The sequence below is a fragment of the Dipodomys merriami genome, unplaced genomic scaffold (genome assembly GCF_024711535.1).
Source record: "Dipodomys merriami isolate MVZ:Mamm:240054 unplaced genomic scaffold, mDipMer1.0.p SCAF_59, whole genome shotgun sequence".
Lineage (NCBI taxonomy): Eukaryota > Metazoa > Chordata > Mammalia > Rodentia > Heteromyidae > Dipodomys > Dipodomys merriami.
This window is the reverse complement of record NW_027206168.1, coordinates 3,383,616-3,411,144: the sequence shown is the minus strand read 5'-3', so window position 1 is coordinate 3,411,144 and position 27,529 is coordinate 3,383,616. Positions and strand designations below refer to the sequence as shown.

Below are 27,529 nucleotides of genomic sequence, written 5' to 3'. Positions count from 1 at the left end.
GGAAGGCCAATCATTTAACACACATAGCTCTGCCAAGAGAGCCTTAGAAAAATGCACTTGCAAAACCTCACAGTCTAGTTGGGGCAAAACAGGAACGCTACATCCCTTGGGATGCAAGAGTGGAACAGATCCCAGGGATGCCACTCGGACCAACAGCCACCAGGGCCGAAACAAGATGGTGGCGGGAAGAGGGCCGCTCTGTCTTTGCGAGCGACACTCTATGGCACCGCGGAGGCCTAGAGTTTGGGAAAGTGAAGCTACGGTGGGCGGTGACCCAACCACACCGGCACGCTACGCCCCAGGAGCGGGGCGAAAAGCGACCTCCCGCGCATGTGTGGAGCTGGGGGCGGGGAGGAGAGATGCCGGAACTGGAGGCCCACCCCACAGTTTTCTGGCCGTGTGGGTCGTTTAAGTCCAGTGAAAGCCGCGGTGGGGCGTTTCCTCAGGCGCATGCGTTGTAGACACGACAAGCGCTAGAGTGGCGTGGTCTTTTCAACGCTGGGCGTACAGGCGACGTCTGAAGTGGAAGGGGCGGTTAGGATCCCCAATACGCATGCGTTCTGCGACTGAGGCGTTTCCTTCAGAGGGTGTGGAGTGCAGGGATTTTTTATTGCGCAGACGCAAGGACTGTCCCGTAGGGCAAGTGGTCTCTCAAGGCTGGGAAGGAGGAGATTGAAGGGATTAAAAAACCAGGTGCGCCTGCGCGTTGCTGACTGGTTGGAAACGCTCTGGGCTTGCTAGGGGCGGGGCCACGTATGCGCGTCACTGGATGGGTAGTGGGAGAGAGGGTGGAGACCGGGGAGGGGCTATGCGCTTGCGCAGTGCGGGGGTGGAGGGCGGAGGATCTAGCTAGCACGCCTGCGCGGCTGTCATAGGGCTGCTTGGTTGGTCAGTGGGAAGTCGGCGCCTGCGTGCTAAGACCCGTGTGCAGCAGCGGCGGCGGCGGTAGAGGCGGCGGCGGCGGCGGCGGCGGCAGCGGGCTCGGAGGCAGCGGTTGGGCTCGCGGCGAGTGGACGGGGTCGAGTCAGTGCGTTCCCGCGAGGTGAGAGCGAGCACGGTGCGCCTGCGCGGAACCTCGATTTGGGCCAGGAAGGAGAGATGGAACTGCGCGGGGGTCGGGGAGGGGGCAGAGGGGAGCGGCAGCCACCGCCACACAGGTTCGGCCTGGGAGCGGCGCGAGGTGCGGAGAGGCGCGGGCGCGCGGCCCGGTTGGCCCGCGGGGTGACGGTTGGGGCCGGCCGGGTGACGTTGGAACGACGCAGGGCGGGGGGACGGCGAGCGGCGAGGCCGCCACGCGGGAGAGGCCGCCAGGCGGCCACTCCGGGGAGAGGGCCGGGGGCCACATCGGCCCCGCTGGGACAGGGGTCCCAGGGCCGTTGAGGACCCGGCGCCGCGCGGCCACGTGAGGTGGGGGAGGGGGCTGCGCGGGGAGAGGGCATGTGGGGGGGTGCTGGTGGCCGGGAGGGGGGGAGGGGAGGCGGCGTGACTCGGGCCTGGTGCAGCCTTTGGGGAGGGGGTGGCCGCGGCACCGGAAGTGGCCTCCACGGGAGGCTGGTCTCGGGGTCGAAGGCCGCATGGCCAAACGTGGACCGGGACCGCATGGAAGCGCGGAGACCCCTCCCCCCCGGTCCCGGCCACCGGAAGCCCCGGGCGGCCACATGGTGGGCGGGAGCCGGCAACCCTCGGCGCGAGGAGGGCAGGTCCTCGCGGACGTCTGAGAGCGCCTGGGATTTTGAGGTGCGGGAGAAGCCCGAGGCCCGGGTCACGATTCCTCTGCCGGGCCCGCTGGAGGCATATGTTAGCCTACCCAGACCTCATGGGCCCCTGGCGCTTCCCCTCCGGTCTTCGCGTGAAGTGAGGCAACCAGCCAGGTGTAAGTGGCACTTCTGAGCTGGGGAGGCCGGAGAAATGGAGAGACCGAGGGCGACTGGGTAGCGCCCCTCTCCTCTGTCCCTATCCGTAGCGTCTTGAAAGTCTGGTGCAGAGGACTTGCCAGTGATCTGCACTATTCACCTTGTCACTGTCTTCCCCCGTTGTATGTGACTGGGAAAGAGATCCTCGATTTCAAGAGTCCCTAACTCTTAGTATAGCCTAGTGTGAGGTTCTACTACTCACTACTACGAACCTTTTAGTTTCATTTTATTGTCATTCACCACCCCTCACTCTCCCACTTTCTACTGACTGTACAGGCCTGGCCTGAAAAGCCGACAGGACCGGTGCATCCTGGGAAAAAGGGGAGGGCCTTCGAGGAAAGAGGCTGTTCCTGGGTTCCCTTCGGGAGCTGAGATGGAGCTGGATAGTGTGGAGGGAAATGGGCAAAGCAACTTTTACTTTTTCTTCTTGGCTGCATCTACTACTGCATGTTGCGGCGGGAATCCCCCAAAGAGGCCTTGTGGTTTTCCTGTGCCAATGATTAGCTTGTGTGTGGATGGGGGGGGGGTGTAAGCCGGGTGGGGCCTTGTGCTCCAGTCTCCACCCTCCTGATTAGCCCCGCCCCTTTGCTGGCTCATAGCTGCTCACCTAATTATAGCCCTGGCCATGTGTGGGGAAGAGGGGTGGCTGGTTTCAGTGGCAAGTAACACCTGAGTCCTCCCTCCCCCTAGGAAGTAGGTCTTTCCTCATCTGTGAGATTTGGCATCTCAACTCCCTGGAGCCTTCCTTTCCCAAGCCACCACTTTAAGCTTTCATTTGGAGGGAGAAGCCAGATACTGCTCCCACAAACACATCAGCTCTAAAGTGTATATACTCCCAGTCCTTATTAGTGCAAGAACTGTACATTTATTTTAGGTTGGGGGAAATGGAGCAATGCTTCTAAGAGAAGAATGGGATAAATTTGAATGGGATATTACCCTTCATCCTCACTAACCCCAGTTCTCTTCTTGGCTTTAGTTGGAATCGAAGCCTCTTAAAATGGCAGATGATTTGGACTTCGAGACAGGAGATGCAGGGGCCTCAGCCACCTTCCCAATGCAGTGCTCAGCATTACGTAAGAATGGCTTTGTGGTGCTCAAGGGCCGGCCATGTAAGATCGTGGAGATGTCTACTTCGAAGACTGGCAAGCATGGCCATGCCAAGGTTAGAATTTTATATCTGCAATTCTTCCCTGCACCTTTTATCATCCATAGGGCTGGATAGCAAGCTACTTAGTCTTGACCCTGACCTTTTTTTTTTTTTTTAAGCTTTTAGTCCTTTTGTTCACATAGCCTTTATACCCATTCAGACTACACCTACTTCCCAGTCTTCAGCCTCTTCCTTGGAACCCTTTTTATGTTCTCATCGTGTGTGGTACTACTTTATTATCTTTGTGCCAGTTGCTTAAGTTCTGTTTTTAGGACCCTTTATGTTTTGGTGGTTCCTTTATTCTTGGTGCTCCTGTTTCTCTGAACCTTTGTGGGTTTTGTTTCTATTTATCCGGTTTCTTGGATCCTAACATGGAAGGCAGCATTTGCTTGGAGGCCTCCACGGCGAGGTTATGTGTGTTTTCATGTTTCCTGGGTGTGAACTCAGGGCCTGCGCACTTGTCTCTGCTTTTTTGTTCAAGGCTAGTCCTCTACCATTTGAGTCAGAAGTCCATTTTCTGGCTTTCTGGTGCTTAATTGGATATGTGCCTCATGGACTTTCTTGTCCAGGCTGGTTTCGAGCAACAGTACTCAGAGCTTAGCCTCCTGACTAGGATTACAATTATAAGCCACCAGCCCCAGCTATCTGAGTTTTCTTTTGGGGGGGGGTTCCAGTTGTGGGGCCTGAACTCTGGGCCTGGGCGCTGTCCCTCAGCTCTTCAGCTCAAGGCTAGTGCTCTACCACTTGAGCCACAGCGCCACTTCCGGCTTTTTTCTTTTCTGCTTATGTGGTGCTGAGGAATCGAACCCAGGGCCTCAGGCATGCAAGGCAAGTGCTCTACCACTGAGCCACCTTCCCAGCCCGCTAGCTGAGTTTTTAAAGTAACTGGCAACTTTTCTCCCCAGTTAGAGCTTTCCCTTTGGAACACTATAGTCTCAAACTTGCCTGCCATTGCCTACTCTCAAGTTCCTTGAGCTTCTCTGCTGACAACTTGACATTTTGATTGAGCTTGGCACTTCAGGCTTCCCTGTATAAGTTTAACCTGGCTCTTCATGAGTTTGTAGTTTTGTTCCCTTCTGTTGACTGGCCATTGATTCTAGGTTATTTTCTAGTGTTTAGATTCTTCTTTGATTTCTTTATTTTCTAACTGCAGATTGTATTCTAATCTTTCATATTCCTTATTTTCTCTCAGGCCTTTTCTTTCTACTCCCCTTGTTTTCTAAGTCTTTAGCCCTTTGTGTGAGTATCCAGAAAAACATAACTCCTAGACTGCTGGCGTTTTGTCAGTGCTTTTTTTTTTTTTTTTTTGGATTGGTCATGGGCTTGAACTCTGGGCCTGGATGCTGGCCCTCAGCTCTTCAACTCAAGGCAAGTGTTCTACCACTTGAACCACAGCACCAATTCTGGTTTTCTGGTGAATAATTGGGAGATAAGAGTCTCATGGAGGGCTGGGAAGGTGGCTCTGTGGTAGAGTGCTTACCTTGTCTGTGTGAGGCCATGGGTTGGGATTCCACAGCACCACATAAGCAGGAAAAGTTGGAAGTAGCTCTGTGGCTTAAGTGGTAGAGCACTACCCTTGAGTTGAAGAGATGAGGGACAATGCCCAGGCCCAGAGTTCAGGTCCCATGAGGTCCCATGACCAACCAAAAAAAACAATTGTCTCATGGACTTTGCTGCCCAGGCTGGCTCAAAGCGTAATCCTCAGCTCTCAGCCTCCTGAGTAGCTAGGATTACAGGTGTGAGCCACCTGCATCTGGCAGTTAGTGTTTTTTTTTTTTTTTAAAGTAATAACAAGGTACTGGACTTCCCCAAGTCTGTTCTTCCACTTTTCCCGGGCTATCATATCAGCCCACATCTCATTAGTGGCCTTCCTTCCTTCCTTCCTTCCTTCCTCTCTTTCTCTCTCTCTCTTTCTTTCTTTCTTGTTGTGGGGCCTGAACTCTGGGCCTGGGCGCTGTCCCTTATCTCTTCAGCTCAAGACTAGTGCTCTACCATTTGAGCCACAGCACCACTTCCAGCTTTTTCTGCTTATGTGGTGCTAAGGAATTGAATCCAGGGCCTCCTCATGCATGCAAGGCAATCACTCTACTACTGAGCCACCTTTCCAGCCCCTCATTAGTGGCTTTTTAATCTCAGGGTCTTTTTTTGTTTTAATGTTTCTTTGCCGAGTTGACTGGTTTATTTACTTCCAACTCCCCTAATCTTTGTTCTAATAAGGTGGTAGAATTATTCTATCAGACAACAACAACATTAACTTTTTTTTCTGTCAGTCATGGGGCTTGCACTCTGGGTCTGGGCACTGTCCCTCAGCTCTTCAGCTCAAGGCTAGCACTCTACCACTTGAGCTACAGCGCCACTTCCCGTTTTCTAGTGGTTTATTGGAGATAAGAGTCTCACAAACTTTCCTGCTTGGGCTGGCTTTGAACCGTGATCCTCAGATCTCAGCCTCCTGAGTAGCTAGGATTACAGGCATGAGCTACTGGCACCCAGCTACAACATGAACTTTTATCTTCTCTTTGCTAGAGTTGGTTGAATTTCTCTTTATGAATACACACAGGTCCATCTGGTTGGTATTGACATCTTCACTGGGAAGAAATATGAAGATATCTGCCCGTCAACTCATAATATGGATGTCCCCAACATCAAAAGGAATGACTTCCAGGTATGTAGGTATATAAGATGGCAATGGGTAATGGTTTAGGGGAGGGGTTTATGTGGATTGCTGGGAAGTTGTAAGAGGGGAGAAATGGCATAAGATACTGGTTGTAGTTAGTTGGCACTCCAGTTTACCAGATATTGTCAGGCTACATAGGTCTGCATTCAACTTGGTTCCCTATCTGTCCTCAGCTTATTGGCATCCAGGATGGGTATCTATCACTGCTCCAGGACAGTGGGGAGGTGCGAGAGGACCTTCGTCTGCCCGAGGGTGACCTTGGCAAGGAGATTGAGCAGAAGTATGACTGTGGAGAAGAGATCCTGGTAGGTTGCCCCTTCCGCCCATTGTATGCTTTATGGGCTTCAGATTATGAGTTGCAGTATCTCTAGACTTCTTTCTCTCGCAGATCACGGTGCTGTCTGCCATGACAGAGGAGGCAGCTGTTGCAATCAAGGCCATGGCAAAATAACTGGCTCCCAGGTTAGTAACAGTCCTCACATTTACACATTTATCCTCTTTAAAGGTTACTGGGCTGGCTTTCTAACCCTAACTTAGTCCTGTTCTCCCTACTCTTCTTGTTTAAGTTATTACCATGTTTTAATATGGTTTTTCTTTTTTACTTAGGATGGTGGTGGTGGCAGCAGTGATCCTTGAGCCTGCAGAGGCCCCTCCCCCAGCCTGGCCCCGCTCTGGTGGGGCCCTTGGCCGGATTCCTCCTATACAATTTATTTGATGTTTTATTTTGGTTTTACCCATCCCCTCAAACTGTCGGGGAACCCCTGCCCTTCACCTAGCTCCCTTGGCCAGGAGCGAGGGAGCCATGGCTTTGGAGAAGCTGCCTTCCTCTTCTCCCCTCGCACTACAGCCCTGGTGGGGGAAAGGGGTGGGTGCTGCTTGTGGTTTCATTTTGGGGTTTTGGTTTTGTTTTTTTTTTTTGTTTTTTTTTTTTAAATTCAATTGGAATCAGAAGCTGTGGATTCTGGCAAATAATCCTTTTGCCCTCCCCACCCTGTCCCTGGTCTGGTCCCATTCTCCATAGCCCTTTGCCCCAAGCACCACAGATTGGGGACCAGTCCCCTCCCCTGTCTGTGTCTCCCAAACCCCTTTGTACGGGGGAGGGAAAGAGAAGGGAGGGGATTTTGCCCCCATGGGCTTCACCCTTTCCTGTGGGCTCTCTCCCCGACACATTTGTTAAAATCGAACCTGAATAAAACTACAAGTTTAATATGAAGCCCCCAACTCAGTTGCTTATTTGAGTTAAATGTGTATTGACTGAGCCTTGGGAAGCAAAAAAAAGAAACAGCAGCAGCCAGGGACAGTGGGAGATGCATTTTATTGGCCTGGGGGAGACTCTTGCCCATGGGGAATGGGAAGGGTAGGTTGAAGGCACACTTCACTTGTGGTAAAACCGAGGATTCTGGCTGTGTTGGATGAAGGGTAGCCGAGGCCCAGCTTGGCTGGTAGTGGCAAAGCCTGACTGATGAAAGAAGGGTTCTGTCAGTGGGTAGACTGGCCTTCTACTTCACACACTAAGTGACAACTCGATAGGAACCACCAGTTCCTATTTCCCTGGTAGTATGAGACTAATTACTATCCTTACCTTTCCTGCTGGTTGCATCTGCACAGGGAGCTGAGGGGAGGCAAGGAGTCCAGGGGCTGGATGCAGAGCCTGGGGATGCATGGGGCGCAGGGAAGACTGCAGAAGACAGTGATAACCTGAAGCATACTGGGCCTACCCCTCTCCACCCCCACTCCCAAGGCTTCAGTACTCACTGAATCAGAGAAGCCAGTCTGCTGGTTAGCATGTTCTATCTGCTTTTGCAAGGACAGAGCACCACCAGGCTGGAGGAACCCTATATAGGAAGAAGGGATTATGAAGTGAGTATACAATGAAGATGGACCCATGGAGCCAGGCCTCCTGCCCAGGATGTTATCACCTGTCTGGGTGGGCTGAAAGTGGCCATGCACTGCATAGGGCTGTGGCTGTGGCTGTGATAGGTACTGCACTGCAGGAAATGCTGAGGGTGCTGAGAAAGGCAAGAGACACAGCCATTAGAACTTCTTTCACTCCTAACATTCTTTTCCTCTGGGCTCTAAGGAAAGATCCACTCCATCTTCCCGACACTCACCTCTAAGCTGCTGACTAGGACTATAGGTTGGCTGTGTGGGTCCATAGTGAGGAGGGGGCTGAGCTGTCCCATAGGCACCACCTGGGCTTCCCTGGAATTGTCCATGCTCTGGGGTCCCTGTGAAAGCAGCTGCTGAGCCCACGTAGTGCCGAGTCTAGAAGGAAGGATGAAAACTCAGTGGAAACTTGAAATTGTGTTCTATCTCTTCACTTTCCTCGTATCCAATGCATGCATGCTTGGTATGTTTGAAGTTTGAATGATGGTGGCCACTATGCCAGGGAGAAAAGTAGAGAAAAGCAACTAGGTCTACACATTTACCGTAAGCACTTGAGGTCCAAACATCTGTTTAGCTCTGTCAGCTGCCATGAGGGTGCTTGGGCGATTGTGTCCACCAGGGCTTCCTAGAGAAAGAGAGACTTCATGATGCTGAAATGGGAGGCTGCAACCTCCAGGAGGGCCTCGTGTGTCAGGTGTTTCTTCAGTTCCTCACCCTGCATGCTGAGGAGGTGAGTTCCTGTGTGAACTGTCAGGCTCTGCTGATAAGCAGCTGATGTCAGAGTGGTCAGGTCACTACAGTGAAAGAAAAGCAGGTGGAAGTCAAGGACATTGCAGCCCCTCCTGTTCTTACATTTTTTTATTTTGGTGCCAGTCCTGTAACTTGAACTTAAGGCCTTGGCACTATCCCTGAACTTTTTCACTCAAGGCTGGTGCTCTACCACTGGAACCACAGCTCTGGACTCTTGTTGGTTAACTGAAGATAAGAATTTCATACTTGTATGCCTGAGGTGGCTTCAAACCATAATCTTCAGATCTCAGGCTCCTGAGTAGCTACAATTACAGGCGTGAGCCACCAGCACCTGGCTAGACACTTATTTTTTGTTGGTTGTGGGGCTTGGGCTCTGGGCCTGGGCACTGTCCCTCAGCTCTTCAGCTCAAGAAAAGCCCGTAGAGGGCCCGTAGACACTTGAGCCACAATGCCACTTCAGATTTTCTGATGGCTATTGAAGATAAGGATCTCAGACTTTCCTAGCAGGGCTGGCTTTGAACTGGGATCCTCAGATCTCAGCCTCCTGAATAGCTAGGATTACAGGTGTGAGCCCCAAGAGCCCCGTGACACTAATTCTTGATTCCACTCTGCCTTCACATTTACATTTCACTAAGTGTCACCTTTGCTCCTTCCGCCTCCGTTTCTCTTCCTCATGCAAAACTTTCTTGAGCTGAAGGAAAAGCTGGTGCTTCTCTTCCTGGAGGGCCAAAAGCTTCTCCTGCAACTTCAGAATCTGGAAAAGGAGGGAAGATGGGATAGAGGTAGGAAGAGCCAAGGAAAAAGCCAGAGGCTTGGACACATCAGGGCCTGCATACTTGTTCCTTGGTCTCTTCTAGTGACATTCTCTCTTCCATCTCTTTTTTCTTTCTTCTCTCCTGTTCTTCTTTCATCTTCTGTTCCATCATTTTGTCCACCTCTTCCTCTTCTGGAGAATTAGTATGAAGGGGGAAGTGGCAGAGTGGTGAAAATAATATGAATATTAGACTGACAAAGTTTCCTCACTGATGTGGGCACTAGCTAGGCCATACCTCTATTCCCAACCATGCAGTAGGAAGAGAGGCTTTTAAGGTGCTCTCCAAGGTCCTTCCCAGCCCAGACCTCAACCCGACGGCACCGTTCCCTCCCGGCCTCCTCCGTTGTTGCCCAGCAGACGCATAGCTGGGCTGGTGCATGGAGGCCAGCACTGGGATAGCGTAGCCGCCATGGTCGGTGTGCTCGACCTCCCACTCTGGCCCGGGCTCACCCTGCCGCTTGCGCTCCCGCTCCATCATGATGTGCCGGTGCAGGGCCCTGGCCATGGCGTTGGAAAGCTTGGGGCGCTCCAGGAGCGCAGGCATGGTGCTGCCGGGAGCGCTCGGGCCGCCGGCGCCCGGCTCTGTCACTGACTGCTAGAGCTTGGCTGGGGCCTGCTGGGAAGCAGATACTCAGGAAGAACGCACTCGCCCCAGGCGGAAGCTCGTCGGCGCGGCCCGCTCGCCGCTCGGTCACGTGTTCCGAGCGCCCGCTCGTCTGGGCCACCGTTCCCGCCCCGGCGCGCGCTGGCCGCGCGGGGGTCCTTGGCTTGGCGCCCACACCCCTCCGCGCTGCCTGGGCACCAGCTCCACCCTACCCGCCTTCTCGGCTCTCTTCGCGGCCTTAGGGGCGCCTGATTCTCTACGTCACTTCCGGATGCCGGACCGACTCCTTCCGGAGTCACAGCGGGGAACAGACCTCGCCGGTTGGGCGACAAGAAACCCGGAAGCGCGGCAGGACGGAGGCCGCACCTCCAAGCCCCGGGCTCGGGGTCCCGCCCGGGGGGCGAGGCAGCCGGCCTCGGAGCTCTTTACTTCGAGATCGCGGGCGCTGAGTGGCGCGCGAGACAGAGGCGGAGGCAGATACTCTGAGAGCGTTTATTGGCTCCTTAGAAATCAAGAGTCAGTATCAACTGTACAGAGCCCGCGTCTTCCTTGGGCCCGCCCTTCCGTCCCCACTCCCACCCCATTGCCCGGGGGAAAAAGCAGCTTCGCGTGGGCACAGGGAGAGACCCCTTTGGAATTCACAGTAACCAGAAACAAAAAAACGGAAATAAATTAAGTGATATGGGGAGGGGAGTAATAGGGAGTCATGTTCCCCAAGTCAGTGCATGAAGGGGATCCAGGGCCTGGTGCTGGGCTCCCCATGAACTCATTCTCCAGCAGAGGAAGTGTGCTGGGCCCTGGCCGTGGAAATGTGCCCCACTTCCCATGTGAATCTGAGAGCTTGCCTAGTACTCCCATGTCTGCCAGGACAGCACCTGTGCATGCCATGAGTCACTGGAATGAGGTGGAGGCAGTCTTCACTCAAGAGTCCAGGGCCTAGGCCCAGCTGTGCTTGTAGTAGTGGCGTTTCACCCCTCATTCCACCCGTACCAGCAGGGCATAGAGGAGTGTGGCCCCCTTCTCCTTTGTGACCCACTCAAGTTCGGCCGGGCTAAAGTGTGGGTCCGGGGGTTCTCGGAGTGCAGCAGAAGGAGGGCCAGGGGTGTAGGAGCCAGGGCGCACACACACCTGGAACGCCACCTGGGCCTGATGCGTCCGCTGGGATTTGGGGTCCCGGAATCTGTCATATACGAAGTAGAAATAATTCAAACCCAAGCACTACCAAAAAACCCCAAAACAAATGAACTAGGGGATTGAGGTCTCCTAGTTCCCTTGCTCTCCTAGCTAATCCCTCTCACCACAGAATTGGTTGTTCCTAAGAAATACTCCTGCTTAAGGGATTCAGCTCCAGCTGTACTGTTGGAAACCCTCTTCCTTCTCAAAGTTTGCTTAACTAACTCCACCACCCTCATGCCTTCACTCAAACCTCACCTATGCCTACCCTGACACCCTGTTTAATAAAGTATAACCACCCCAAATGGTACTTCTCATCCACTTCATCTGTCTTTGTTTCCATACTGTTGACTTACCACCTTAAAAAATACTAAAGAGGGCCAGGCGCCAGTGGCTCATATTTGTAATCCTAGCTACTCAGGAGGCTGAGATCTGAGGATTGTGGTTCAAAGCCAGCTTGGGCAGAAAAAGTGCATGAGACTCTTATCTCCAATAAACCACTCAGAAAATGAAGTGGCGCTGTGGCTCAAGTGGTAATGCTTGCCTTGAGCTAAAGAGTGGAGGGAGAGTGCCCAGGCCCAGAGCTCAAGCCCCTTGACTGACCAAAAAAAAAAAAAAAGACTTCATTATATGCTATATACATTCTGGAGAAGCCAGGTGCTAATAGCTCATGGCTCACACCTGTAATCCTACCTACTCAGGAGGCTGAGATCTAAGGATTGAGGTTTGAAGCCAGTTGAGGCAGAAAAGTCTGTGAGACTATTTCCAGTTAATGAACAGAAAGCCAGAAGTGGAGCTGTGGTTGAGCTCCAGCCTTGAGTGAAAAAGCTGAACAAAAGCTTAGCTCTTAGGGCCTAAGTTCAGTTCTCAGTATAGACACATGCACAAAAAGACCAAAAACAAAAACAAAAAAAAAACTAAAGAGAATACATAAATTTCACAAGAGCAACGCTCTTGTTTTCTTTTACTAAGCATGTGGTGACTTCAATGAATAAATGAAGAGGGCTTAGCTGGAAAAGCAGCAACTAGTAAACTAGGGTGGGAAGAGATGGGGTGGCAAATCATAAGGACCCAAGGGGCCATGAGTTCCCCCAGCTATTGTACTCACTGCACTTTGGAGGCCAGGGGCTCGGCCCCAGCATATTGAAGGGAGGGAGAGAGCAGCACTGGAGGGGGTTGCTCCTCCCGGGGAGGTGCACAGTTCTCACCAGGCTCCTCAAACCCCACTCCCGGCTCTCCCTTCAAGGGCCGGCAGCTCAGGATGGAGGCACTTCCTATGAGGACAAATGGGGTCAGCACAGTTCTCCTAGGACTCCCAAGACCAGCCTGTCCCACCCCTGCCTGCTCCACAGTACCTGCTCCCAGTTCCCCTCGGTCCAGCACCCTCCGTACAGCTGCCACATTGCTCCCATGATATGCCATGTGCCACTTTTTGGTTAGTGTCCCAGCTTCCAGGCGGGGATTCACTCTAGGATAGGACAGATAGGACAAAGGTCAGTGGGTCCCCAAGGTCATCCTCAATACAAAGTTCTTTTTTTGCCAGCTCTGGGGCTTGAACTCAGGGCCTGGGCACTGTCCCTGAGCTGCTTTTGCTCAAAGCTAGCGATCACTTGAGCCACAGCGCCACTTCTAGCTTTTTGTTTATGTGGTACTGAGGAATCAAACTCAGGGCTTCACGCATGCTTGGCAAGTACTCTACCACTAAGCCACCTTCTCAGCCCCATTCTATCATTTTTTTGTGTGTACCTCCTCTTGGGACTCTTCTGCAAGATGGCAAAAAAGCAGCAGGGAAAATGCATGAGTCTGGTCCAAATGTACCTGAGGTTGAACCTGCACCAGCCAAAGGGCAGGGCATATTCTCGTGGGGGCTCCCCTCTGCGCCTGTGGGCCTCATCTCCTCGAAGCTTCCGGCAAGATTCACAGTAGCACAGGCTACGCTTCGGTGGAGGCATGAAATAATCCTCTGTGGGAAAGTGACAAGCTTAGTTTCAACCACACTGCTGCCCTCCAAGCCAGCCTCCAGGACTGGCTATGGCCATAGTCTAGCCATGGGAATGTGGTGGTTTCTAGGAGACCAGAACTCACCAGGAAGCAGCAGCAGTTCTTGGAAGCGGGAGCAAAGGGCGTGGTACTCGCAGCTCTTTAGAGGGCTAGCAGTGGGTGGTGGACCCCAACACACACTCTCCTTGATACCTGAGGGAACAGAGGTCTCAGTAGGCAGGGCTAGAAGGACCAGAGTTGGGGAGGGGGAAGGGAGGAAGGGTAGGATCATGGTCCCTTTAGGCGGGTGTATGTACCATCCACCATGTCAGCTTTCTCCATGTCCCCTTGGGTTCCAGCACTTTTCCCATTGGCAGCCCCTGGCTCAGGACTCACAATTGTCACCTGCAGGGCACAGAGGTGGTCAGCCAGAGCTTGTTCAACACCCCAGGGCCTGCTGATTTCCTCTGTGGACTACATACACACTTACTATTTCCCCATTCCAGTGCTACTAACCTGCTCACACTGCCCATAGAGGTCCACAAGTGCATGGCAGGGCTGGGGCACGTCAGGTACAGCTACCCCCTGGTCCACCCCATTGACATGGAGATGCAGGCCCCCAGAGCTGTCTAGCCGCAGTCCCAGGATGGTGCCTTCAGGACACGTATCCAGATTTGGCCCAAACTTCTCACAGATCTGGGAAGAGAGAACCACTGTCTTCCAGACATCAGATTCACTCCTCCAGCAGCCATCAAGCTCCTCACTGCTTCTGGGTGCGATCAATCTCTGGGCTTTCCTCCACCCTTACCCACCTGCAATTTAATTACGTAGAGTCCCCTCTCTTAGTCCCAACTATAACATTCTCAACAGCAGGGGCACAAGAGTAAGGAACAGGCCTAAACGTGATCATGTAAACAACACATGCTCAGCCACACACACAGCTGCCCCCTTCAGACCTGAGGTACTACCACCAGGGCTGTGGGTTTCCTTTGCTATTGGAGGCATGGCTCACTCCACTCTTTGGCTCTCTCCTCACCTTGAGACCATTGTGGAAAACACCTCGGCCACGCAACAGCCAGGCTGCCCGTTTGAGGGCACAGGCAGAGGCAGGGAAATTGAGCCTCTCTGGTGGGCAGGTGATGACTCCCAGTACAAGGGAAGATGTCCACTGTCGGTTCAAGAAGTCTATCCGCACCTGAAATAAAAGAAACTAATCTACAACCATGGCCTCCTGGATAGAGGCCACTCACCTAGCCTTTCAGCCAGAGGCAGGGCCTGGATGATACTTAGTAGACCAGAAAGCACAAACTCAAGGGTATCTTGCACGCGCACGCATGCATGTGTGTGCGTGCGTGCGTGTGCGTGTGTGTGTGTGTGTGTGTGTGTGTGTGTGTGTGTGTGTGTGTGTGTGTGTACTGGGGTTTGAACTCAGAGTCTCAGCACTCTCTCCATCATTTGTACTCATGGCTAATGCCCTAACCTTGAGCCTTGGCTCTGAGTTCCAGCTTTTTGCTAGTTAATTGGAGATAAGAGTATCTGGGGCTTTTCTGCTCAGGCTGGCTCCCAATCCTAATCCTCAGATCTCAATCTCCTAAGGAGCTATTACTATAGGCATGAGTCAATGGTACCTGGCCCTCATTTTTCCTCTCCTTTGCTGGAAATTGAACTCAAGACTTGGGACATGCTAATACTCTACCACTGAGCCATATTCCCCATGTAATCCTTTTGTAAGCCTTCATCTTACTATCACCTGTGTTGCTATCTATAACCTTGTTCCTAGAGGCTTCTGTCACTGGGCTAAGTTTACATATTTTTCAGTTTGCAGGAGAAAGTTCCCCTATGGGGAGTTTGCTCCTGGGTCACACTAGAGCAAGAAGAGCTGGGAAGAAGGAGGCATAGTACATACCTGCACCAGGAGCTGGGGCACCAGGGGCTGGCTGATGACAACAATGCCCTGATTGTAGCTGGCCACCCGTGTGGCTGTGCAGTTCCCATTGGACAAAAGGATATTCTTCCCATGGTTCTCCAGGAACTCAAGGGCTGTGGGTATAATACCCACTTGGTTCTGGTCCTGGCAAGGAAGAGACTGAACTGCCCCAGGGACCAATGGCAGGCCTGACCCACCCTCCCCACTAGAATGTACACAGAGCTCAAGTATGAGCTTCTGCTGGGCCACTGGAGAACCTAGGAAAGTCTGGCTCACCAGTGGCCCACCAACTGCTTATCCCCAGGCCCAGTAGGCCCTGCCACAGTCTCTTACTCCTAAGCCACGTTCCTCGCCCTCATCATCATCCTCGCCTTCACTGCCGGTGTCCGAGCTGGGGGAGGGAGGCTGAGTACTTTCTGGCTCTTCTATTCTCGAGGAACTGACAATGGACACACTACGTACTGGCCCATACAGATCCAACACAGCCCATACATTCTGGGGACAGACATAAGACCCAGGAAGTCAGAGATCAACACAAAACTCCCACCCATTCTTAGAACCCAAGGAAGCTGAGGTCTACCTTGGCAATGCCAGAAGCTGCAGGTCCCATATCCTCTCCATCTACCAGGATGTGCATCGTGTCATCTGTTCCCCGACGAATACCCACCCGGCTTCCCACCTAGGAAGAACAAGGATAGATGCTTAGTCTTCTCGGACTCTCTCATTCCCAACCTCCTACCCTGCTGTCCTGGCATCAGCTGCTTCACCCCCAGCCTCTCTAGATTCCGGCCATAGTTCATCCTCTGGAGCTGTCCATCACGCCTCACTTCACAGCTGGATACCATCCAGGTGGTCTTAGTCCGGAGCTCTGGCAGGGAAGGAGGCAGCCCTGGGCCACCACCTGCTCCAGGTCCCATCTCTCCTGGTGCTAGTGTGGTCAACCCCAGCCGGAGGGAACCTGCCCACTTTTCATCCAGCTCTTCCACTTTCACCTGTGGTACAGAAAACATTAGCTGACCTTTGAAAGGCCATCAGGCTCCCCCTCCCCTGGTCGCATCCCTGCAGCCCACCTCAAACACTTCATCAGCTTTGAGCTCCTTGGTGCTAAAAACAAGGCCATGTGCATAGCCAGCCACACGCACTGCTCTTGTGCCATCCTCCTCCAGAGTGACATTCTTGCCACACGTACTGTGGAATCGGTGAGCCACACCAGCCACTGTGGATAGATAGATGGCCAGGGAAAGAAGGGGGATTAGGGCAGCTAGCTTCAGATAAGATGTGGAGCAAAACTTTTAGATGAAACTGGATGTAGACACTAAGATCTCAGGTGCTACTATTCATCAAAACTTGCTGACAAGCACTAGGCAAAATGGCCTAGCCCCAAATAGCCTATAAATGCAGCAACTTGGGAGACAGAAATCAGGAGAGTTTCAGTTCCAAGCCAACCTGGGTAAAAAGTTAGCAAGATCCCCTATCAACCAAAAAAGGCAGGCATGGTGGCACACAGCTGTGATCTCAGCTACATGGAAGGCAGAGGTGGGAGAATCACTGTCCCAGGCCAGCTCGTTTCTGGCAAAAAAAAGCATGAGACCCTATCTAAAGCAAAAAAGGCTAGGCATGGAGCTCAAGTGACAGACTGCCAGCCTAGTAAGCTGAAGGGGCCCTGCATTCAAATCCTATTATCACCAAAAGAAAACACCATTCATCATAACAGGATATCTGCACATAGCATTCTGGCTTCTGGGTGATAAGGAAGCAACCAGGCTCTGGGCCCCAGGTCAGTCCCCTATTTCTGGACTGCCTACCATCAAGCTCTATTCCCTCCCTCCCATAGCCTGTCGCATGTTCTCTTATGCCCACATAGGTACCAGGGGAGTGCAGGGGGAATGACTTCTCAGTGGCAGTGTTGCTGGTTGCCAAGCTGTTATCCATGGGGCCAGTAGCATTGGTGATGGACACTTGAACACACTGGCCATAGAGATCCACCACTGCATACACCTCTGTGTAGAGAAGAAAGGCCATCAGAAGCCTGAGGGTCCAGGCAGCTTGATCTAAGGGGGCAGGCTGGAAGCCACAGAGTAGTCACCTTTACCCGGAGGCAAGCCTGAGCAGGCAGCGCCTTGGTCCTGGCCATTGATGAAGTAGTGCAAATCCCCCTTGGCAGTTCGCATCATGCCAATGCGGGCACCTGTGCCCAGTGCATCCAGGTCACACCCATAGTTATTGCGCATGGTGTTACCATCTTGCATGATGGCTGTGCCACTGTGGGGAGAGCAGAAAGGGTGAGTGAGCTTCATATACTCATCCCCTCACTGCTCTCCTCAGTATGTCTGTCAGAACCATGTGTGTATATATTTCTCGATCTTAGTCTGAAGTCTCATCATGTCCCTTTGCCCCTGGGAAAAGCAAGAATCCCTAGCTTTCCAGAACTGAACAGAAGAGGCAGCCATATCCCCTAGATTTATTTCAGGCCTAAACCCCGCTTCCCTGATCCCAGTTCAACCCAGTCCCACATCAAGCTGACCCCTGAAGCAGGTAGCCTAACCTCAGCATCCACGTATCATAGTCAATGTCTGTCATGGTGTTGGGGAATTCCAGGTCTTCGGGCCGAATTGCAGTTACTCCTGCGAAAAGGGAGCGGAAGTCAGAGCTGACCCTGGAGGCCATAGGCATCCAGTATCCCTGAGTCTCCACTCACCAGCCTCAATGGAGCCAGACCAGCGGTCCACCATCTTTTGAATGACAATTTCAAACAGCTCTCCATCCCTCAGGGCCCTGTCAGGGAGATTAGGGATCACTGAGGCCGTGATTATGTGGGCAACAGGACAGCAGAGACATCAAAATCCAGAGACTGACCGGTTAGAAATGACAATGGCATCATTGAACTCGCTACGGCAGTTGTGGCGGAGTGCAGTGCGGCCCCCATTAGTGATGACTGCATTACTGCCATGCAACTGGTGGAAGCGCAGGTCAGAGGCCCCTGCTCCTGAGGATGGGGAGCTTGGAGACACCTGATTATTCCCCTCAGAGAGTGGCTCGGGGACCGGAGGTACCTCTGTAAAAGTGGACATCACCCACTAAGTTTTCAGGTGCCTGTAAGGCTTCCCAAAACCACCCTAACCCATGCCCCAGCCCTGCCCGGCCCTCACCCAAGTCGTCCACAATGGTGGCCTGGGCCGCTTGGCCATAGAGATCAACGACAGCATAGACACCCGGGGGTACATTCCAGGCAGCAGGACCCTGTGTCATTCCATTGACAAAGAAGTGGAGAGTCCCGTCCTCCCGCCGCACCACGCCTACCGTGTCCCCTGCCTTGGAAGAAGTGGGGCTGGAGTGAGGAGTCAGGCAGAGTTCCTACCTGGGATGGTTCTGTATCCACCCCGCCTCTCTGGCTGCCCCACTACTTTGCCCAGGCAGTGTGACTACTCTCCCACCTTGAGGCGATCCAAGTTGTGCCCATATTCATCCAGGATGGTTGTCCCATTGTGCATCACCCCATTCCCAGTCATCATCCAGGTCCCTATCGGCAGGAGTGGCAGAGGAGATAAGGGAGAAAGCAGTTAACACCACATCCTACTCCAGTCTTTTCTTTGAGGTTTGGCTTTCTTCTTAGTGAGATGAAATAATTTCAGTTCCCAGACAGCCCATTGGATGAGTTGTCACAAGTATAATAAGAAAGGGGTTAGAAACTGGAAGGTGGGGGCTGGGAAGGTGGCTCAGTGGTAGAGCGATTGCCTTGCATGCCTAAGGCCCTGGGTTTGATTCCTCAGCACCACATAAGCAAAAAGAAAAAAGCCAGAAGTGGCGCTGTGGCTCAAGTGGTAGAGCACTAGCCTTGAGCTGAAGAGCTGAGGGACAGCGCCCAGGCCCAGAGTTCAGGCCCCACAACCGCACCAAAAAGAAACTGGAAGGTGGCCGTCTAGTAATCCTAGCTACTCAGGAGGCTGAAATCTGATCATCACAGTTCAAAGCTAGCCCCAAGCAAGAAAGTCTATGACACTCTTCTCTCCAATTAATCACCAAAAAGCCAAAGTGGAGCTATGGCTCAATTGGTCAAGTGTTAACTATACTAACATTGAGTAAAAAAAGCAAAGGAAAAATGGCCAGGCCCTGAGTTCAAGCTTCAATACCAGCACAAAAAGAGCAAGCTGAGTACCAAGGGCTTATGCCTGTAATCCTAGCTACTCAGGAGACAGTTCAAAGTCAGCCCTGGCAGGGAAGTCCAAGACTTTTTTTTTTTTTTTTTGCCAGCCCTGAGGCTTGAAATCAGGGCCTGAGCACTGTCCCTGAGCTTCTTTTGAGCCACAGCACCACTTCCAGCTTTTTCTGCTTGTGGTACTGAGGAATGGAACCCAAGACTTCATGCATGCTAGGCAAGCACTCCACCACTAAGCCACATTCTCAGCCCCAGTCCAAGACTCAATTCCAAACAACTACCAAAAAAGCTGGAAGAGGGCTGTGAGTCAAGTGGTAGAACTAGTCTTGAGCACAAAGGCTCAAGCTCCCTAAATTAAAGCCCCAGAACTGACAGAGAGGAATGGGGGCAGAGAGGGAGGGGAAGGGGTAAGGGGAGGGAGAGGGAGGGGGGGAGAAGGAGAGAGAGAATAGAACAAGGGCCAGCAGAGAGAGAAAAACAAATAAGAGAACAAAGGCCTGGAATGAGGGATCATTTTCTCTCTAAGTCCCAATCCCAGTCTTGTCCTTCTTAGAAGCTCACCAGAGCGCAGGTTGGTCATAGTAGAGGGCAACTGGAGGTAGGCAGGGTTGTGGGTGGTGACACCAATTTCAATGGAGCCAGCCCATTTGTCCACCATCTTGTCAATGCGCACCTGAAACACCTCTCCATCCCGAAGGGCTCTGCTGCTCAGTACCACGCCATGATTGAAGTCATCAGTGGCACTGAGAACACAGCAAGCACAAATTCAGATACCAACACACACTGAGTCTATCAAGGCTTAGCCCAGAAGCACCTGCCGGCAGACACAACCCTAAGCCACCAACCAGACCTCATGCTCCAGAAGCTCCCCATCTTTCTGTCCAGGACTCCCCAAACCAGACTCCCACTGCCTTCTATGTTTCCACCCTGCCCCAATGCCAGTAGAGCCCCTTCTGTAGGTTTCTCCCCACCCCATGGGCCATACTGGGGCCTCAGGGCAGTGCGTCCCTCGTGGGTAATGGCTGCCTTCTGCCCACAGTTGGGGTGGAAGAGCAAGCGCTCTGGTTCTGCCTGGGCAGCAGGAGCAGCACGACGGAGAGCACCCTCGGGGGATAGTGCACGCAGGATGGCATTGTTCCGACGGAGACGGTCGCTGTGGTTGTTATTGTGAACGATAGTGACCTTCACAGCCATCCCATATAAGTCTACGACACCATAGACTACCGGGGGTGTCAGTGGGGTAGCCACACCTGTGAAGGAGAGGAGGAGAGTCTCAGGAAGGCAAGAACCAAAGAGGAAGTGAGCTAGGGACCAGACTCAATGACAGCCCAGACAAATGGCCCTTCCTCAGTGTCTTCTTACCCTGGTCAATGCCATTAATGAAAAAGTGCAGAGCAGAGTTGGACTTTCTGGTCAGGCCAATATGGTCACCTTCCTGTTCAAAGCAGAAAAATAGCTCAGTCTGGAATCTAGTCAGTCAAGTTCCACAGTAGTCCTGGGCCTTTCCACTATCGTGGGACCTGAACTCTGGGCTGGCCGCTGTCCCTCAGCTCTTCAGCTCAAGGCTAGCGCTCTACCACTTGAGCTACAAGCACCACTTCTGGCTTTTTTCTTTTTGCTTATATGGTGCCGAGGAATCAAACCCAGGGCCTCATGCATGCAAGGCAAGCGCTCTACCACTGAGCCACCTTCCTAGCCCCACCCCACAGGTATTTTCATGAGTGTCAGTGGCACATGACAGACAGGGCAGGTGCTCCACACACAGGAGATGTACATATTCCCTAAAGGCTCAGTGGAAGTCAAGTACTGAATCAAAGCATCTTTTTTTTTTTTTTTTTTTAGGTTGTGTGGGGCAAGCTTGAACTCTGGGCCTGGGCGCTGTCCCTCAACTTTTCAGCTCAAGGCTAGCACTCTACCACTGGAGCCACAGTGCCACTTATGTTTTTTTCTGCTTATGTGGTGCTGAGGAATCAAACCCATGAAAGGCAAGCACTCTTACCACTGAGCCACCTTCCTAGCCCAGTCAAATCATCTTTTTTGTCGGTTGTGGGGCCTGAATGCTGGGCCTGGGCACTGTCCCTCAGCTCTTCAACTCAAGGCTAGTGCTCTACCACTTGAGCCACAGTGCCACTTCTGGCTTCTTCTGCTTATGTGGTACTGAGGAATCAAACCCAGGGCCTCATGCATGCAAGGCACTCTACCACTGAGCCACGTTCCCAGCCCAGGAAACTTCTTTTTTTGCCAGTCCAGGGGCTTGAACTCAGGGCCTGGGCACTGTCCCTGAGCTTCTTTTGCTCAAGACTAGCATTCTACCACTTGAGCCACAGCACTATTTCCTCAAACCATCTTTTTTTTTTGAACTCTGGGCCTGGGTGCTGTCCTTCAGCTCAAGGCTCAAGGCTAGCGCTCTACCACTTGAGCCACTGTGCCACTTTCAGCTTTTTCTGTTTATGTGGTGCTGAGGAATCAAACCCAGGGCCTCATGCATGCGACACAAGCAATCTACCTCTGGGCTACCTTCCCAGCTCCCTTCAAACCATCTTATAAGCAAGAACTTTTTCAAATCTCAGTTTATATAGTAATTGTTCCAGGGGCTAGTTATACAGAGCAGAAAAAGACCAAAGCACGTGAAAGATCAATGTTCCACCTCAATACTGAAAAAAAAATAAAAAGAAAGAAAAAGAAAGAGCTACCAATAGGCTTATTTTTTTAAGCTGGGCGCTGGTGGCTAACACTTGTAATCCTAGCTACTCAGGAGGCTAAGATCTGAGTATCTTGGTTTTAAAAACAGCCCAGGCAGGAAAGTCTGTAAGACTCATCTCCAATTAACCACCAGAAAACCAGAAGTGGAGTTATATGGACTGGGAAGGTGGCTTAGCGGTAGAGTGCTTACCTAGTATGCATGACGCTCTAGGTTTGATTCTTAGTACCATATAAACAGAAAAAACCAGAACTAGCATTGTGGCTCAAGTGGCAGAGTGCTAGCCTTGAGCAAAAGCTTAGGGACAGTGCCCAGGCCCTGAGTTCAAGCCCACCACTGACCAAAAAAAAAAAATAGTGGTGCTGTGGATCAAAGTTATAGAGTACTAGCTTTGAGCAAAAGAGCTCAGGGAGAGCGACTAGGCCGAGTTCAAGCCCCATGTCTACCACTACCATCACCAACAAAAAAGGCACTTTTTTGGTAGCATTAGGTATTGAACCCAGGACCTTGCACAGGGTAGGCAAGTGCTCTACCACTTCAGCTATGTCCCCCCAGCCCTTTTGTTTCTAAGTTACTTAAAAGTGGTACTAGGGTTTGAACTCAGGGCTTTATGCTTGCTAGGCTGACAGTCTACCACTGAACCATGCTTCTAGTTGTTTTTCTACTGGTTATATTTGAGACAGGGTCTTGTCTCCTATCTGAGAGTGTGTATGACCTTTGATCTGACTACTTTAGACTTCCCATCATTACACTGGTGCACATCACTGCTTCCCTCTGTGGACAAGAAAAGTCTCCTCCACTGTTCTAATCAGGCTAGTATGACACTGCAATCCTTCCAAACTCAAATCTCAGCCTCCCACATAGCTTGGGATGGCAGGCACATGCCAATACACACAACTATGGGTTAAGAAAGGGATCTCAAAAGCCACGTGCTGATGGCTCACACCTATAATCCTAGCTACTCAGGAGCCTAAGATCTGAGGATTGTGGTTCAAAGCCAGACTAGGCAGAAAAGTCCATGAGACTTTTATCTCCAATTAACTACCAGAAAACTGGAAGTGGCACTGTGGCTCAAAGTAGTACACTGCAAACCTTGCGCAAAAAAGAGAGTTCAGGGACAGTGCCCAGAACCCCCCAGTTCAAGCCCCACGACTGACCAAAAAAAAAGAAAAGAGCTGCTGAACTTTTCTGCCTTGCTGGCATCATTTTTAATCCTTCTATTCTTAGTCTCCCAAATAGCTAGTATTAAAAGTATGAGTTACCAGTAACAGGGTTTTTTTGTTTGTTTTTTGTTTTATAATCAATCCTGGGGTTTGAACTCAGGGCCTGAGCACTGTCCTTGAGCTTCTTCTTTTGTTGGTCGTGGGTCTTGAACTCTGGGTCTGGGCACTGTCCCTCAGCTCTTCAGCTCAAGGCTAGCGCTCTACCACTTGAGTCACAGCACCACTTCCAGTTTTCTGGTGGTTAATTGGAGATAAGAGTCTCAAGGACTTTCCTGCCTGGGCTGGTTTTGAACTGCAATCCTCAGATCTCTGCCTGAGTAACTAGGATTACAGACGTGAGCTACCGCGCCCAGCTCCAACAGTTTTTATTTTATTTATTTATTTTGGGTCCGGTCGTGGGGCCTGAACTCTGGGCCTGGGCGCTGTCCCTCAGCTCTTCAGCTCAAGGCTAGCACTCTACCACTTGAGCCACAGCGCCACTTCCGGCTTTTTCCTTTTTGCTTATATGGTGCTGAGGAATCGAACCCAGGGCCTCATGCATGCAAGGCAAGCACTCTACCATTGAGCCACCTTCCCAGCCCAACCAACAGTTTTTAAAGATGGACTCACAGATAACTTTGCTTAGGCTGGCCTCTAACTCAAAATCTTTCTGCTTCTACCTGCTTCAGGTAGCTGTGACTACAGGCATATGCCATCATGCCTAACATATAGGATTTAGTCTGTTGAGCTACCCTGACTTCTCAAAAGGAACACCAAGGGACTTATCTAGATAACAGAGAAGAACACTGTATGATGCCCACACAGAACAGAGAGTACCCAGGGCTCCCTGGAATGGCTGTGCCCCACGCTTACCTGTAGCTCATCCAGACTGAATTCACAGTACTCCCGGCGAGTGCCTTTGCCATTGGTCAGAATCCCACAGCCACTCATCATGATGGTGCCTGGGTAAAGATAGATACTTGGTTAAGCTACAGGCTGCCTTCTCAGCAACCCCAAGCCTGTATCCCTACCCTTGCCCTGGGCTTATACCTGATTGGAGGTTGGTCATGGTGGCTGGATATTCCAAGCTGTTGGGGTTATGAGTGGTGACACCAATTTCAATGGAGCCTGACCATTTATCCACAAGCTTGTCGATACGGATCTGGGGTTGAATGACAGCAGATGGAAAGGGCAAGGAATGTAGAGGAGGGATTCTCAGCCCATGGTTCTCCCCCAGTTCCTACCCTCTAGGCAGCAATGATTAAGCCCCACTTTTAACTGCCAGAGCAGGAAGCCCTGTCAGATTTCAGGATCTTGCACACCTCAAACATTTCATTGTCCCGAAGTGGGCGGTTGGTCATGACAACCCCATTGTTGAATTCATCCAGGGGCCTCCGGCGCTCAGCGGTCTTATTATTGTTACTGAGTTTGATGAGGGTGCCACACTTCTCATGAAAGAGTAGGGCATCGTTGGAGGTGAGGATGGGTGAGGTAGCAGCACCGCTAGATCCCAGTCCATCCCTTGCTGGAGGAGAGCTCAGGTTCACATTCAGGAGCCCCCCATTGTAGGCAGATAGGATGGCATTGCTCACCACTTCAGAGAGCTCCATGCTGGCAAAGTCTACAGCAGCAGGATGAAGAAAGAAATCTGAGGTAAATCCCTACACCCTCTGGCTTGGCGCACTCTTACCCTAACCCTCTCTTAAGGTCCCACCCTTTTCCACCTCACGGCCCATTCCCCTTCCCTGGGCTTCCCCGAAGCCCTCACCATTATGCGACTCAAGGTTGTTAGGAAACGACTCCGGCCGGGCCTGCGCTGGGGACACCATGAAGGCTGGGGACCAGGTGGGATGGGAATAAGGGTTCAGAGCCCACAGCCAGGAGACCCTCTCTAGACCCTGCTCTCTCCAACAAGTCTGTGGAGTCTCAATGGCCCTGCCCACACCCAGGCTAGCTTGTCACTGCATATGCCCTCTGCCCCACTCATCCAACACCACCATAGCTGCTTTCTTACCTTCATCTCCAGAGGTCCCCTGTTGAGCCAAGGCAGAATCCTCAGGGGGGGCTGAGGGCTCTAGGGGAGGTGTAGGGATGGGAGTAGGGGGGCTGAAGCCTGGCTCAGGGGGCAGCACGGTGATCTGGGTGCACTTGCCATAAAGGTCCACAACAGCCCAGACACGGGCAGGGAGGCCTGTGGCAGCCACACCACAATCCCGCCCATTCACCCAGAGCCGGAGCTCCCCTGCAACTGTGCGCTCCACACCCACACGGTCCCCTTCGCCAAGCTGATCCAGGTCCTGGCCATACTCTTCCAGCACAGAACGCCCATCCTTCAGCACTGAGCAGCCCGACACTACCCATGAGCCCCCCTTCAGTCCTGTGGCACTGCTTGGGAAGTCCAGCACACTGGGATCCAGAGCTGTCACCCCAATCTCAATGGAGCCACTCCAGGAGTTAACCTAAGACAAGAGTTGTAGACTGATTCAGGACAGGCAATCAGTGAGTCTCCCACTACTAGGAAACCACATCCACCAGGCACCCTGGCACACCTCTTAGGCACTAACCCAAAAATGCAGGCCCACAGGTAATTTCCTCAACAATGATTGAGGGAATAATAGTTTTTGAACTGCTCTCTCCTAGCAACTCTTGACTCTTACTCAGGTACTCAAACTTCACACTACTTTCCCCTTCCGCCAATCAGACTAAATTCAACCCTCTCGCCTCCTCTTATTTTGCCTGTTTCTATGGCTCTTCAAATACCCAAATCCAAATGCCCATACCTCTTGCTTTTGTACATCCCTCTCTTACTCTAATTCTCACCCAGATCCACTCTTCTCCTGAATTCTTTCTCTGGGGTCAAGTAAATCACACCTCCCTCTCTCCCCGATTATGTCTCCTCACCCATTTTCCTGGCCCTATCTGAGAGTCTGCCCTTCAGTGGTTTTGTTCTTCCCTCGGTTATGTCTCTCCTCTTCCCATCACAACTCTGTAAGATCTCTGCTCCATCCCTCCAACACTGCCAGAAGGTCTGATCCCCCGTCATTCGAGTGTGTGGGCCTCCGTGTCCCTTCCAGCTTCTGGGTCTTGAGAAAATTCAACCTTTCCTTGTCTCCTTTCCTTAAGATTGAATGTGTCTGCTTCGTGTGCTCTTCCTCCTCCTCGTCTCCCGGTGCCCTACGATCTGTCGGTTCCCTCTCGATGCCCGGTGCTGTGGGTGTTCTGGCGGTCCTCCCTCATCTCCCTCTGGTCCCCTCCCACCACCCTTCACATCTCGGTTTCGCGGTCGCAGCTCTGCACCTTGCGGTCGATGCGGACGGTGAAGACGCGTCCATCGCGCAAAGGTTCGCGGCTCAACACCAGCCCGTGGTTAAACTCTTGGCCCGGTTGCTGTCGCCGCGCCGTCCGCCCACAGGCCGACAAGCTCACCAGGCGCCCGGTACGCGGGTGCAGCTCGCCGCCGCTGCCGAGACTCCCGCTGGACCCCGGCCCCGGCCCGGCGCCGCCCCCACCCCCTCCCGGCCCAGGCCCGGGGCCTCCCCCAGACCCCCCACTCCCACCCGACCCCGCCGCCATCGCCGCCGACACGGGGGCCGCGCGACAGCCGCGCTTGGCGGCACCGTGGCAACCGTGGCGGCCACCCTGAGGGAATACGACGGGAGGGGGGGGGCGGGTTGGGGCCAGATGTGCTTTACGGCACTGCCGGGCAATGTGCTGGGGAGCCGATACCGCGGTAGGAACAGAAGGACGTCGGGGTCGCGGAGGCTTGCTTTACGGCACGGCCATGAGGAACTTTTGCGACACTGGGTGGAAGACACGCCTGCCGTTTGCGACGGAAGGCTGCGGGCCCCCGGACGCGCTTTGCGACGGCGGCCTCGAGGACTCCGCCTTCACGTTGAAGTGTTCGCTTGACGGCAGGGGGGGGGGTGTCTTCGCTTGCTTTCAAGCAGTAAAATCGGTGTCGGGGACCCGGTGAAGTCCCCATCCTCCACGCCGGAAGTGTCGCAGTCCCTTCACATTACATCACGCCTCTCCTGAGAAGCGGAGCACGTTAGATGGCGGCGGGAGGAGCTCGCGGCTATGTCAAGTCCAACTTCGAACCTTTTTATTTTGTCGGCCGTGGGGCTTGAACTCGGGTCCTGGGCGCTGCCCCTGAGCTTTCTTTTTTTTTTCCCCCCCTCAGGGCGAGCGCTCTGCCACTTTGAGCCACAGCGGTTTTCTAGGTGGTTCATTGGCGATGAGAGGCTCACAGCCTTTCCTGCCCGGGCTGGCTTTGAACCGCGATCCTCAGATCTCAGCCTCCTGAGTAGCTAGGATTAGAGGTAGCGTGAGCCACTAGAGCCTGGCGTCAAGCTCTTAGGTTTTGAAGCTACAGATAATCCAAAGGAATCCGACAGGCAGTCTCCACCAACAGCACTCACGATCCCAGGAGATTCCCCCGAGGAACTACTAAATACGAAGCCCCTTAGCCCAACTCCCGGGCTAAGTGAGGCTGGAGGGGCGTGGACGTCACAATTCGGACTTCTCGCCGCTTCGCCAGGCCCCCTGCCTATGATTGGCTGGCTCGGATGAGGGCGGTGATGGAAGGAGCAGGGCGGGAACCG

The 27,529-nt window shown here is 52.7% G+C and overlaps 3 protein-coding genes across 9 annotated transcripts; 1 reads left to right on the top strand and 2 right to left on the bottom strand.

Annotated features, from left to right (window-relative positions):
* Positions 1–604: 604 nt before the first annotated feature.
* On the top strand, positions 605–6,947 carry Eif5a (eukaryotic translation initiation factor 5A). Of its 4 annotated transcripts, none has more exons than XM_070001544.1 (6): positions 605–693; positions 2,890–3,075; positions 5,618–5,722; positions 5,908–6,039; positions 6,123–6,196; positions 6,341–6,947. In XM_070001544.1, exons 2-5 carry the CDS (start codon positions 2,911–2,913, stop codon positions 6,183–6,185), a joined length of 465 nt encoding a protein of 154 aa, XP_069857645.1. In that variant the 5' UTR covers positions 605–693; positions 2,890–2,910; the 3' UTR covers positions 6,186–6,196; positions 6,341–6,947. The 4 variants fall into 4 exon arrangements, with proteins under 4 accessions (XP_069857645.1, XP_069857642.1, XP_069857643.1 ...); XM_070001541.1 differs by lacking the exon at positions 605–693 and adding an exon at positions 883–1,042; XM_070001542.1 differs by lacking the exon at positions 605–693 and adding an exon at positions 1,304–1,407.
* Gps2 (G protein pathway suppressor 2) lies at positions 6,630–10,046 on the bottom strand. The gene is made up of 10 exons (XM_070001539.1): positions 9,636–10,046; positions 9,208–9,317; positions 9,013–9,125; positions 8,336–8,415; positions 8,164–8,246; positions 7,846–7,999; positions 7,654–7,743; positions 7,490–7,569; positions 7,317–7,412; positions 6,630–7,193 (listed from the first exon to the last, which is right to left on the bottom strand). The coding sequence occupies exons 1-10, from the start codon at positions 9,727–9,729 to the stop codon at positions 7,110–7,112; spliced, it is 984 nt and encodes a 327-aa protein (XP_069857640.1). The 5' UTR covers positions 9,730–10,046; the 3' UTR covers positions 6,630–7,109.
* Positions 10,047–10,267: 221 nt separating this feature from the next.
* Neurl4 (neuralized E3 ubiquitin protein ligase 4) lies at positions 10,268–26,516 on the bottom strand. 4 transcript variants are annotated; one of them, XM_070001535.1, is made up of 29 exons: positions 26,226–26,516; positions 24,943–25,387; positions 24,697–24,762; positions 24,251–24,549; positions 23,979–24,090; positions 23,802–23,890; positions 20,388–20,460; positions 20,011–20,275; positions 19,587–19,768; positions 18,304–18,389; positions 18,019–18,181; positions 17,726–17,924; positions 17,568–17,644; positions 17,415–17,493; positions 16,956–17,131; positions 16,738–16,869; positions 15,940–16,085; positions 15,637–15,861; positions 15,450–15,548; positions 15,203–15,364; positions 14,849–15,013; positions 13,979–14,137; positions 13,459–13,638; positions 13,260–13,347; positions 13,048–13,155; positions 12,781–12,925; positions 12,318–12,430; positions 12,071–12,236; positions 10,268–10,969 (listed from the first exon to the last, which is right to left on the bottom strand). In XM_070001535.1, exons 1-29 carry the CDS (start codon positions 26,499–26,501, stop codon positions 10,765–10,767), a joined length of 4,680 nt encoding a protein of 1,559 aa, XP_069857636.1. In that variant the 5' UTR covers positions 26,502–26,516; the 3' UTR covers positions 10,268–10,764. The 4 variants fall into 4 exon arrangements, with proteins under 4 accessions (XP_069857636.1, XP_069857637.1, XP_069857638.1 ...); XM_070001536.1 differs by having other exon boundaries at positions 16,962–17,131; XM_070001537.1 differs by lacking the exon at positions 24,697–24,762.
* Between the last annotated feature and the right edge of the window lie 1,013 nt (positions 26,517–27,529).